Genomic DNA, 12,753 nt, shown 5'->3' on the forward strand with positions numbered 1-12,753 from the left:
GAAAGTGTATTTATTCCTGGCCTTTGAAAAATAAAATTTGCTGTTTAGGCACAGCCTATCAGCTCTCCAGATCTCTCTCTGTCTTTATTAATTTTCCAGGCGCACTCCCTCTTCCAGATATTGGGACCCTCTTGCAGGTCGAGAGACCCCCGGGCAGACGTGCCTACCCGTCCCGGACGGTCCACGACACAGGAGGTCTTTGGTGTCCTGGACAAGAGCAGTGTCAGTGGCATGTTGGGGACTAAAGTTTGAGTGGAGTGGACTGATGGGGAAATGGAAAGAAGGTGGGGAGGTGGAGATGATCACATACAATTCTTTGGGTAAGTTCTGGTGGGGCAGTAGCCAGGGAGAAATGGGATGAGCAAAGGGTATTTCTTACTAGTTTATAAAATACCTTAAGATTTACATAAAGATATAAGAAAGAATAAAGACCACTCCTATGCCCATCCCCCAGCTAAAGAAATAAAACAGTTTCAATAGGACTGTAAACCTCAGTGTATCCTTCAAGGGACAATCCCCAGCCTCCTCCCCGGGGTAACTATTAACCCAGGTCGTTTTTATTCGCTTGCATTTCTTTATTGTTTTATTACATAGGGACAAATTTATTAGCAATATACTGTTTTGCGTGTTACTAGACTTCCCATAATGCCATCGTATTGCATCTATTCTTCTACAGGTTATAAAGATCACGTTGATTCATGTAGCTTTGTTCATTCATTTTCACGACTACGGAGTATTTTACTGAGGCTGCATACTAGAGTTTATCTGTTCTACCGGTGGTCGTCACGGTTGCTGTCTATATTCTTCCGTTACAAATAATGGTGCTAAGCACTCTGGGACTGGTTTCCTCAGGATTGTAACCAGTATGTTGGGTAAACGTATTTTTTTTTTTTTTTTTTTTTTTTTTGAGATGAGTCTTGCTTTGTCAGTCTGGCTGGAGCACTCAGGCTGGAGTGCAGTGGTGCGATCTTGGCTCACTACAGCTGGCCAGGCACGGTGGTTCACACCTGTAATGCCAGCATTTTGAAAGTCCGAGGCAGGCAGATCACCTAAGGTCGGGAGTTTGAGACCAGCCTGACAACATGGAGAAACCCTGTCTCTAATGAAAATACAAAAAAATGCCGGGCGCGGTGGCTCAAGCCTGTAATCCCAGCACTTTGGGAGGCCGAGGTGGGTGGATCACGAGGTCGAGAGATCGAGACCATCCTGGTCAACATGGTGAAACCCCGTCTCTACTAAAAGTGCAAAAAATTAGCTGTGCATGGTGGCACGTGCCTGTAATCCCAGCTACTCAGGAGGCTGAGGCAGGAGAATTGCCTGACCCCAGGAGGCAGAGGTTGCGGTGAGCCGAGATCGCGCCATTGCACTCCAGCCTGGGTAACAAGAGCGAAACTCCGTCTCAAAAAAAAAAAGAAAAAAGAAAATACAAAAAATTAGCAGTGCATGGTGGCGCATGCTTGTAATCCCAGCCACTCAGGAGGCTGAGGCAGGAGAATCACTTGAACCTGGGAGGCAGAGGTTGCGGTAAGTCAAGATCACACCACTGCACTCCAGCCTGGGCAACAAGAGCAAAACTCCGTCTCAAAAAAGAAAAAGAATTTATGTCTCCCCCAACAACCCCCTGCTCAGGCAGATGCACTGTCTGAGCCTAGTTCTTTCCCACTCCGTGGCCAAAAGTTCTTGGTTCACCTTTGATTAAAATAAAGTTACTTGGCCAGATGCAGTGGCTCATGCCTGTAATCCCAGCACTTCGGGAGGCTGAGGCAGGTGGATCACCTGAAAGCAGGAGTTCGAGACTAGCTAGGCCAACATGGTGAAAACCCATCTCTACTAAAAACACAAAAATTAGCCGGGCATGTGGGCTCGTGCCTTATAATCCCAGCTACCCTGAGGCTGAGGCAGGAGAATCACTTGAAACCAGGAGGTGGAGGTTGCAGGGAGCCGAGATTGTGCCACTGCACTCCAGCCTGGGTGACAGAGTGAGACTCTGTCTCAAAAAATAAAAATAAAGTTTTCTTCGGTAATTAACATGTCGAGCTCGTGCAACAGTCAAAACTCTATTGACTAATACACAACGAGGTTAATACATCATTGCTTATTACCTCCTCCCGTCCTCAGCCCCGGCCTTTGCCCTCTCCACAGGCTGCCTCTGGCCCCCAAGCTGGTAGGGGAAGGGGGTGGGGCGAGCTTGTGTTGCTGCCTGCAAAAGTGACTCTTCTCCGGAGGGCATGTTGACCTCTTCAGAGGGTCACTCGAGCGTCTCACTGGGGGTCTCTCATCTGTGGTCCCTCACCTAGGGGCTTCCCAGACATCCTTCAGCCCAGGGTTTGCAGATTTCTGGCCCACTTGCTACAAGCCCACAGCGCCTCCAGACAACCCTACAGGGCAAAGGCCTGCTTCCTGCTCCCTTTCCCCAATCCTGTAAGGCCACACCTGGGCCAGAGGAAGCATGGCCACCCCTCCTCCCGACCAGCTGGGAGTGTCGCCTTCACCACTGCAGCCTGTGCACCTCTTCATCTCTCAGAGCCGCTGCCACCAGCGGACACCAGCTTCTGGGCCCCTGGCCTCCAGGAGCACAGGTCAAGTGCTCCCAGGAAGGCCCTGCCACTCAGCAGTGGTGAGTGGAAGGGGAGGAAAATTGCTGCATCGTACCTGACACCTGCAATGGTCTCCAAAGACATTGTCCCTGTTGGCCTCTGCAACTTCCAGCCTGTGGTAACCTGGAGGAGGTGCCTGGAAGGGTGACTGCGGCCTTGGGAGGCTTCTTTGCCACCCTTATTCTTGGCTCCTTGGGGCCTCTTGGGAGGCTCAGGGAGGCTCTTCCAGGCGTTGCTGCGGACACGCTGGGCTCACAGGTGTGTCCCGGGCAACACCTGGAAGGGCCTGCCTCAGCCTCCCGAAGTGCTGGGATTACAGGCATGAGCCACCGCACCCGGCCAAGAAATCTTTATATATTCTGGATTCTAGACTCTTACCCAACATATGATTTGCAAACATTTATTCCCATTGTGTTAATCTTTTCAGTTTCCTGAGTAGTGTCGTTTGATGTGGGAAAGTGTTTAATTTTGATGAAGTCCAATTTATTTTGTTGTTGCTTGTCCTTTTGGTGTCACCTCTAAGACTCCATTGCCAAATCCAAGGTCATGAAGATTTACTTGTTTTCTTCTAAGGTTTTTTTGTTTTGTTTTGTTTTTGTTTTTTTTTTTTTTTTTTTTTTTTTTGAGACAGAGTTTTGCTGTTGTTACCCAGACCGGAGTACAATGTCACGATCTCGGCTCACCGGAACCTCCGCCTCCTGGGTTCAAGCAATTCTCCTGCCTCAGCCTCCCGAGCAGCTGGGACTACAGGCGTGCGCCAGCATGCCCAGCTAATTTTTTGTATTTTTAGTAGAGACGAGGTTTCACCTGGTTGACCAGAATGGTCTCGATCTCTTGACCTCGTGATCCACCCGCCTCGGCCTCCCAAAGTGCTGGGATTACAGGCTTGAGCCACCGCGCCCGGCCCCTCTTCTGAGTTTTATCTTTTCAGCTCCGACATAAATAATATTGTAATGCAATATTTCAAAAATCAAAACGAATGCAAAAAGTCCATGATGAACAAAGTATCAACATTTTAAATAAAAGGCCAAATCTGGTCCTGCACTTGGTCTACGCCCTGGATTCCCGCACCCTGGGGCGGGGACAGATTAAACTAGGGGAGCCCACTGGCTTGGGGCTGTCCGTGGTTGATGGCAGAGTTCGGACCCGGCTGGTCCAGAGGAGAAGCCCCTACTGCAGGAGACAGAGCGATTTTTCCGTTGCAAATCCTTGAGAACGGAGGACGGGAGGTGGCGGGACCACTCAGTGAAGCCGGCCCCGAATGCCAAGTGAGTGCGTGCCGTGCGCGCGCGGGTGGCTGCCGACCGCGACGAAATAAACTTGAAAGTGACCGCTGTCCCAGGGCTCCCTGCTACCAAGGGACCCTGACAGAGGCCGCCTCCCCAGCAGGGTCCCTAGCAAGGGGAGAGGATCAGACCGCGGTGCGCGCCATCCGCGGACCCGCGCCTCCTCCCTCTTGCCCAAGGCTCTGGTCCGATGGGGGCAAGCGCGTGCACAGGGGGCCCCAACGCGCCCCTCCAGCCCGCCCCTCCAGCGCAGCCTGCGCAGCCGCGGCGGTGCGGAGAAGTCCGGCCGGGCTTCCGGGGCGAGCCCGGGTCCTGGGCCGGGCGGGTCTGTCCGAAACCCACCAGTGAGGGAGCGGGAGAGCGCGGCCGCCCCGCCCCGTCCCCGGAAGGCCCGCGCGTCCGGAGCTGCCCCAGGGCACCGACCCGCGCACCATGGCTGCGCCCGCGCCTCTGCGCGACTGCCAGGTACACCGAGGCTGCTCCCGGCCAGGTCCCGCTCGGACCCCGGGTCCAGGGCGTGGCCCGGTGCTGGGCGGGGAGAAATCCCGGCAGCGGCGAGAGTGAATGGCAGGAGACATGGCCCGGGGCGCGGGGCGCGAGGTGATCCCTGGGCGCACGGGCGCGTCCGCGGCAACGCCTGGAAGCGACCCGAGGACCTTATTGTGGGGTCCCCACCAAAGGAAATAAGGGGCTCCCGTCAGGGTACTCAGGAGACCCCAAGAGCTCCTAAAAAGCGTAGCTCACTGGGCATGGCGTGGGACGCAGGGAAGTCCCCGAAGGCGAGGGGCTGGCTCCTTGCAATCCGCCCAGCACTGGAAGCCTGAGCCCATTTTGCAGATGAGGAAGATGGAGATCAGAGGGGCCAGGCGACTTGTGTGTGTTGAAGTTTGAAGGGCTCCTGGGAAGAAGGCCGTGCTATTCCCTTCTTGCCGTCTGTAGGCCTGGAAGGATGCGAGGCTCCCGCTCTCCACCACAAGCAACGAAGCCTGCAAGCTGTTCGATGCCACGCTGACCCAGGTATGCCTGCCGAGAGAGGCCGCGGCCCCTTCTGTGGAGGTCTAGGGGAAGGTTTTTAAAATGGGGAATACTTTTTAAATTGCACCGTGACCTTAGAAATAGACGGCAGTACCTCTCTGCACCCTGTACCTGAGGGCGTGGGAGGGTGGGGACATATCTCTGATCTCTGCCGCCCAACAGCGTCCTGAGAGGGCCTCTGCCCTAGCCCTCTTCCCCAGGACTGAGTGGTGGGGGGACAGCAGTGGGCGCCGTCGGGGGTGTTTTGTGAGGGTGCTGGCCTCCCCTGCCTCCCGCTGTGGCCTGCTGAGGGTCTGCGGCAGGGCTCTGCCACCAGGACATGGATCCTTTCCTGGGAGGAGCCTGTGAGTATACGGCTCTTAGGGAGGTGTGCCAAGACCTTCCGCCGCATGACCAGTCATTTCTCTACCAATGAAGGGGCCTATGGTTTTAGAACCAGGAGAGGACCCAGAAGTAAGATCCAACTAGTTTGTTTGACAGGTGGGGAAACTGAGGCCCGGAGAGATGAACCTACTTACTTTGCTGTGCCCGAGTGAGCATAGAAAGTCAACATCAAGACAATAGTATGCCAAACTGCAGGGTCTTTATTGCTGGCGGCCGCGGAGGACTCTCGTCTCTCCAACCCGTGGCCCCGAAAGGAGAGTGTCAAGACCTTTTATGCTCATAAACCACCTCCTGGGCGGGGCTGAGGGTGAGGGGCGTCAGACATTTTGAGGGCCAGGGGACTTTGGACATTCCGATTGTTACGTAAGCGGTTCACACAAGTCAAGGTAAGTGTTAATTTACACACTGCCTGGGTAGGGTGGACACTACAGGCCTTAGCTACTTATTGCAAGTGGCAGGGGCCGAGATGGCGTGGGTCTGGACTGCCTGCCTGTCACATTAGGGTTACAGAGAGCAGTTTTCAACAGAAAGCCGAGGTCTGGTCGAGGTATGCAGTTTATAGGGCTTTTACCATGTCACAGCTTGAAGGTTGGCTGTGAATTGGAGGCAGAACCAGGATGAACCCGGGCCTAACTACAGTGACAGAAAACGGACGCTGGCGGTGAGGCCGCTGCATACCGACTTCATCCACAGCAAGGACTGACGGAGCTCCTAGAAGCCTATGGGCCGAATAAGAGAGGCTGATGGGGCCGGGCGCGGTGGCTCAAGCCTGTAATCCCAGCACTTTGGGAGGCCGAGGCGGGTGGATCACGAGGTCAAGAGATCGAGACCATCCTGGTCAACATGGTGAAACCCCGTCTCTACTAAAAATACAAAAAATTAGCTGGGCATGGTGGCGCGTGCCTGTAATCCCAGCTACTCAGGAGGCTGAGACAGGAGAATTGCCTGAACCCAGGAGGCGGAGGTTGCGGTGAGCCGAGATGGGGCCATTGCACTCCAGCCTGGGCAACAAGAGCGAAACTCCGTCTCAAAAAAAAAAGAGAGGCTGATGGGATGCTGTGAGCCGTGCCGGGACGCGCCTCCTGTTCCCAGCCTGCCTTGCCGAGGGACTCAGCTCCGGGCATCTGAGCCGTTTATTTTCTGTTTGACGTAGCTCCTTTCTTCTACCTCGTTGGCCTCTATAGAGCACTCAATTTGTCACATACCACATCCCGGGTCAGCGGCACCTCACCCTCCCAGCCTGTGCACATTCTGTCCCGTGTATCAGTGTCTCTGTGCTGTCCTGAGTTAGAACTTGGGTTCTTTACATAGCTCTGTGCCAGCCCTCCTGTATCTTGTCAAAACGCTCGTTTAGCCTGTAGTCCCAGCTGCTTGGAGGCTGAGGCAGGAGGACTGCTTGAGCCTGGGAGGTTGAGGCTGAAGTGAGCCTTGATTGTGCCACTGTACTCCAGCCTGGGCAACAGAGCGAACCCTGTCTTAAAAAAATATATACATGTGCTAATTCTGTGCAAAGGGTACATTTTAAAACTCAACGCATGACTACAGGTCCCGGACTTTTTTTTTTTTTTTAAGACGAAGTCTCACTCTGTCGCCAGGCACCAAGCTGGAGTGCAGTGGCACAATCTTGGCTTAATGCAACCTCTGCCTCCCGGGTTCAAGCAATTCTCCTGCCTCAGCCTCCCGAGTAGCTGGGACTACAGGCACACGCCACCATGCCCAGCTAATTTTTATATGTTTAATAGAGACTGGGTTTCACCATGTTGGCCAGGATGGTCTCGATCTCTTGACCTCATGATCCCCCCGGCTCGGCCTCCCGAAGTGCTGGGATTCCAGGTCTAGGACTTTTAAAAAGAGGCATTTGAATAAAGGACTAGGAATAAATACACTAAATTATCAAAAATGATGAGGCGCTCGGCACAGTAGCTCATGCCTGTAATCCCAGCACTTCGGGAGGCGGCGGCAGGTGGATCACCTGAGGTCAGGAGTTCAAGACCAGCCTAGTCAACCTGGCAAAACCCCCGTCTCTACTAAATATACAAAAATTAGCCGGGCCTGGTGGCACACACCTGTAATCCCAGCTACTCAGGAGGCTGAGGCAGGAGAATTGCTTGAACCCTCGAGGCAGATGTTGCAGTAAGCCTAGATCATGCCATTGCACTCTAGCCTGGGAGACAGAGTGAGACTCTCAATTAAAAAAAAAAAAAAAGATTATATAAAGTGAGATTCAGGTGAGTTTTACCTTTCGGCTTTTGTGTCTTTCTAATGCTCTAAAATGAATGTTCACTGTGACTATTTTTTATTTTTTATTTTTTATTTTATTTATTTATTTTATTTATTTATTTATTTATTTTGAGACGGAGTTTCGCTCTTGTCACCCAGGCTGGAGTGCAATGGCACGATCTCGGCTCACCGCAACCTCCGCTTCCTGGGCTCAGGCAATTCTCCTGCCTCAGCCTCCTGAGTAGCTGGGATTACAGGCACGCGCCACCATGCCCAGCTAATGTTTTGTATTTTTAGTAGAGACGGGGTTTCACCATGTTGACCAGGATGGTCTCGATCTCTTGACCTCGTGATCCACCCGCCTCGGCCTCCCAAAGTGCTGGGATTGCAGGCTTGAGCCACCGCACCCGGCCCCACTGTGACTATTTTTTAAATGAATGAATAAGAAGCAGAAATGTTCCTATTGTGACCAACTTCAAGGCTCCTCTTACGGTGGAAGAAGCCGGTGTATAGTAGGTCACCTGTCAGGAGGAACCTGCCTTTTTTTTTTTTTTTTTCATTTTCTCTGCCTCATAGGCTGGAGTGCATTGGTGCGATCTCGGCTCACTACAACCTTTGCCTTCTGGGTTCAGGTGATTCTCCTGCCTCAGCTGTCTAAGTAGCGAGGACTACAGACACACACCACCACACCTGGCTGATTTTTGTATTATTTATAGACAGCATTTCACCATGTTGGCCAGGCAGGTCTCAAACTCCTGCCTTCAAGTCTTCCACCCACCTCGGCCTCCCAAAGTGCTGGGATGACAGGCATGAGTCATCCCGCCCAGTCAGAACCTGCCTTTTGATGTTCTTTTTTGGAAATGCAGCATCCCTAGCCCTAGAAAGTGTGCCTTGGGTGATGTGTATTTCATTTCCTCATATGAAGAAAGTTATTAGCCAAGTTATGCCTTCTTTGGGTTAAAGTCCGGAAACACTCAATGTTCTACAAATAAAAACAAATCTGGATTTATTTTTATTTTTTGTTTTTTTGAGATGGAGTCTCTGTCATCCAGGCTGGAGTGCAGTGGCGTGATCTTGGCTCACTGCAACCTCGGCCCCTGAGTTCAAATGATTCTCATGCCTCTGCCTACCAAGTAGGTGTGGACTACAGGCGTGCACTACCACGCCCCACTCATTTTTGTATTTTTAGTAGAGATGGGATTTCACCATGTTGGTCAGGCTGGTGTTGAACTCCTTACCTCAGATGACCTGCCTGCCTCAGCCTCCTAAAGTGTAAACCTGGATTTAGAGCCACACCTTTGTTAGTGTGATCCGAGGGCTCCGTGAGGACTGGTTTTGCTTTTCCCATTTCAGTATGTAAAATGGACCAATGACAAGAGTCTCGGTGGCATCGAGGGCTGCCTGTCAAAGCTCAAAGCAGCAGATCCGACCTTCGGTAAGTGACACCCTCCGTGGGTGGAGGTGGCCCGCTTCACAGATCCAGCCCCACTCTCTCTCCCTGACCACAGGGACACAGTTGGGGATGGGGAAGGCAGGTTGGGTGGCGGCAACCGGGGTGGCATTTGCACAGCGGGAGGGAAGATGACAGCTGCCATTGTGTGTGGAAAAACAGCCGCTCGAATAAAGATGCCAGGTTCTAATAGAAGGTGTTTTCAAGTCTTTTCTCTAATTGCCATCAATTCTGGAATGAAGACGCTGATCGCCTTCTCAGATGAGGAAACGGGGTTGACAAGAGTAAGACTGGACCTGAAGCCACCCAGCTGGTGGTTGACAGCTGGGATTAGATAAGGCTTCCTGAATCCAGGGCCCAGAGCTCTGGAACATGAGAGATGGCTCCTGCAGCCTCCCTCAAGGGACCAGTGAGGCCTCATCCAGAGTGGCCGGGGTGAGGTGGGGACTGATGGCTGACAGAGGCCGGCATGTGTGTACAGTGGGCGTGGAGAAGCCAGCACAGTGCATTGCAGGTGTGTGGTCCGGCAAGGTTCCGGGCCAGGGAGAAGGGCTGATGAGGAGACAGGGCTCTCGACAGGGCAGCAGGGACCCCCTTCTCACCCTGCTGCATCCTGGTCAGGCTTAATGCAGGGGGCTTGTACTGCCCTGGAGAGGACAAACAAGGAAATAACGGGGGGAGAACGGGTTAGTCAAACCCAGTTGTGGGGAGCCAGGAGCCAGGGGCAGGCTCGGACTCTCTGAACAGACCTCCAGCCCTTATCAGGGGCTTTGACCACTTGAATCACCAGCTGGGCTGGGCTGGGCCTGACTATTGGAATCACCAGCTGTTTTCCAGGGGCCGAATGGGTGGTCCTAGAACTATGGTTGGGTGCTGGGTCCCAGGCCTAAGTCAGCGACCAAGTTCCAAATGCCAGTGGACACGCTGGCTCTCCAGAGCGGGGCCTGGGGGCCTGCAGTCCTGCCAGCAAGGCTGCTTCGAAGGCCACAAGGCACATCCCCCCGACCCCAGCTTCCAGCCTTGTGCCACGTGGCTCATCCAGTGAGGGGGCAGGTGCTTTAGACACTGACACTCAGCAGAGTGCCCTCCTTAGAAAAATGTTCAAGACTGCTTTTAGGCTTACCGCACCCTTCTGCCTGACAAGTGCTGAGGCTGAGTTCCAGGCAGTTGCCAGGGCCACAGTGCACAGCCTACTGCTGCATGGGGTGTCTGTGTGACATGTGGATCCTGGGCCGGACCATCTGAATCACCAGCTGTTCTCTTACCTCCCACCAGCGATGGGCCACGCCATCTCGAATGGCCTGGTGCTGATTGGCACTGGAAGCTCCGTGAAGCTGGACAAAGAGCTGGACCTGGCTGTGAAGACGATGGTGGAGATTTCAAGAACCCAGCCGCTGACCAGGCGGGAGCAGCTGCACGTGTCTGCGGTAGAGACATTTGCCAAGGGGTGAGGGGCCTCCCTGGGCCAGAAGCTGGCACTCCGAGGCTATGCTGGGGAGTGGCAGGGTATCCCTTTCCCAATGCCCTCGGGAGGAGGGCCAGTGGGAGAATGATTCTCCCCCTGGCTCGTGAGAATCGCTTCTCTAACCTTGGTGGAGTGCTGAGCAGTTGGTGAAGATTCTCAACTTCGTGTTCAAAGTAACTTATTTTGTTTCATTAAGTAAGTTGTATATTATTTTCATTGCAAAAATAATAGGGTCACACTACAGAACTAACTAGGTTAGGGAAGAGAGAAGAAAATATGCTTCTTCTAGTGGGACATAAAAAATCAATCAGATTAAATCAAATATGCACCCATATGCTCCCTGCTCTCGCACTGGCTTTCACGTCATCCCCCTGCCCCGCCCCGCTGTTCCCCACGCTGGTTCCCTCATTCTCCGAGACAGCCCCTGTGTCTGCTCAGGCAGGCAAGACACCTGCAGAGTTAGGTGACCTTAGCCGATCGCTCAGGTGCTCAGGGATTCCCACCCCTGAGACCGGGGAAGGGCTGCCTGGCCTTCCCGGTGAGTCCGTCCAGGTGTGGGTTCCACCCTGGGGACTTCCTGCAGCTGTCTCACAGTCTCCAGTGGGATGATCTTTGGCAATTTGTTAGACCAGTTTTTTAAAAAATTGAACTAAAGAGTAAAATTTCCCACTGAAAACCAGTTAGTTCAATTAAAAAAAACTAACATAGGCCGGGCGCAGTGGCTCACACCTATAATCCCAACACTTTGGGAGGCCGAGGCGGGTGGATCACAAGGTCAAGAGATCGAGACCATCCTGGTCAACATGGTGAAGCCCCGTCTCTACTAAAAATACAAAAATTAGCTGGGCATGGTGGCGCGTGCCTGTAATCCCAGCTACTCAGGAGGCTGAGGCAGGAGAATTGCCTGAACCCAGGAGGCGGAGGTTGCGGTGAGCCGAGATCGCGCCATTGCACTCCACCCTGGGTAACAAGAGCGAAACTCCTCTCAAAAAAAAAAAAAAAAAAAGAAACCAAAAAAAAAAACTAACATAGAAACTAATTAAAAAAAAAAAAATACTCCCACTGATGCAGTGGCTCATGCCTGTAATCCCAGCATTTTGGGAGGCTGAGGCGGGCTATCATGAGGTCGGGAGTTTGAGACTAGCCTGGCCAATATGGTGAAACCCTGTCTCTACTAAAAGCACAAACATTAGTTGGATGTGCTGGTACATGCCTGTAATCCCAGCTATTTGGGAGGCTGAGGCAGGAGAATCATTTGAACCTGGGAGGCAGACTTTACTGTGAGTGGAGATCATGCCATCACACTCCAGCCTGGGCGATAGGATCAGACTCCGTCTCAAAAACAAAACAAACCGCTTCCATGCAGACCATGACACTGGTGAGAAGCGATGCGTCTTACATTCCCTGAGTGAGTGGACTGCGTTCAGTGTTGGTGAGAAATCTTTCTTGGTTTCCAGGAACTTTCCGAAAGCCTGTGACCTGTGGGAACAGATTCTCCGGGACCACCCGACCGACATGTTGGCCCTGAAATTTTCCCATGATGCTTATTTTTACCTGGGCTATCAGGAACAGATGCGAGATTCTGTCGCTCGAATTTACCCCTTCTGGACACCTGACATCCCCCTAAGCAGGTAGGTGCCAGCAGGAAATCACATTTCTATTTCTTAATCTCTCTCTTCTGCCCTAAAAACATGATGAGTCTCTTGGCCCTGTCCTAAAAGTAATGGGACTACTGTTGCTGTGCTCCTAGTTCCTTCAAGTTCAAAAGTTTCATTTTCTTCATTTGAGTTTCATCCCGCCTGTGAATGAGGTAGTGCCATTACGTATCAGTCAGCATGGGATTGTTTTTGCTGCAGGAAGAAACATCTCCTGGTTCTCCTTTCCTAAAGCTTATTTTGTTTATTATTATTATTATTTTTGAGACAGTCTTGTGCTGTCACCCAGACTAGAGTGTAGTGGCGTGATTTTAGCTCACTGCAACCTCCACCTCCCAGGTTTAAGTGATTCTTCTGCCTCAGCCACCCAAGTAGTTGGGGCTACAGGTGCATGCCACAATGCCTGGCTAATTTTTGTATTTTCAGTAGAGATGAGGTTTCACCATATTGACCAGGCTGGTCTCAAACTCCTGACCTCACGATTCACCTGCCTCTGCCTCCCAAAGTGCTGGGATTACACCGTGCCCAGCCTTTCCCCAAAGCTTATAAAAGGTTTATTTTTCACTCATACTACATGACTACCTTAGGAGGACTGAGAGCTCTGCCACCATATCTTTGTCTCTATCTGGGATGCCAGCTGATGAAGCATCTGCCCTCTGGA

At 52.3% G+C, this 12,753-nt stretch overlaps 1 protein-coding gene across 2 annotated transcripts in view; it reads left to right on the plus strand.

The window, feature by feature from the left end:
- The first annotated feature begins 4,247 nt into the window (after positions 1-4,247).
- TTC38 (tetratricopeptide repeat domain 38) overlaps positions 4,248-12,753 on the plus strand; it is a 29,750-nt gene continuing 21,244 nt past the window's right edge. For both annotated transcript variants that reach the window (XM_074391305.1, XM_039463277.2), the window contains exons 1-5: positions 4,248-4,348; positions 4,823-4,900; positions 8,876-8,957; positions 10,248-10,419; positions 11,895-12,068. In XM_074391305.1, coding sequence (XP_074247406.1) covers positions 4,316-4,348; positions 4,823-4,900; positions 8,876-8,957; positions 10,248-10,419; positions 11,895-12,068 — 539 coding nt within the window. In that variant the 5' untranslated portion in view covers positions 4,248-4,315. The remainder of the gene's footprint in view (positions 4,349-4,822; positions 4,901-8,875; positions 8,958-10,247; positions 10,420-11,894; positions 12,069-12,753) is intronic.

This window comes from Saimiri boliviensis, chromosome 21, assembly GCF_048565385.1.
Source record: "Saimiri boliviensis isolate mSaiBol1 chromosome 21, mSaiBol1.pri, whole genome shotgun sequence".
NCBI classification, from domain to species: domain Eukaryota; kingdom Metazoa; phylum Chordata; class Mammalia; order Primates; family Cebidae; genus Saimiri; species Saimiri boliviensis.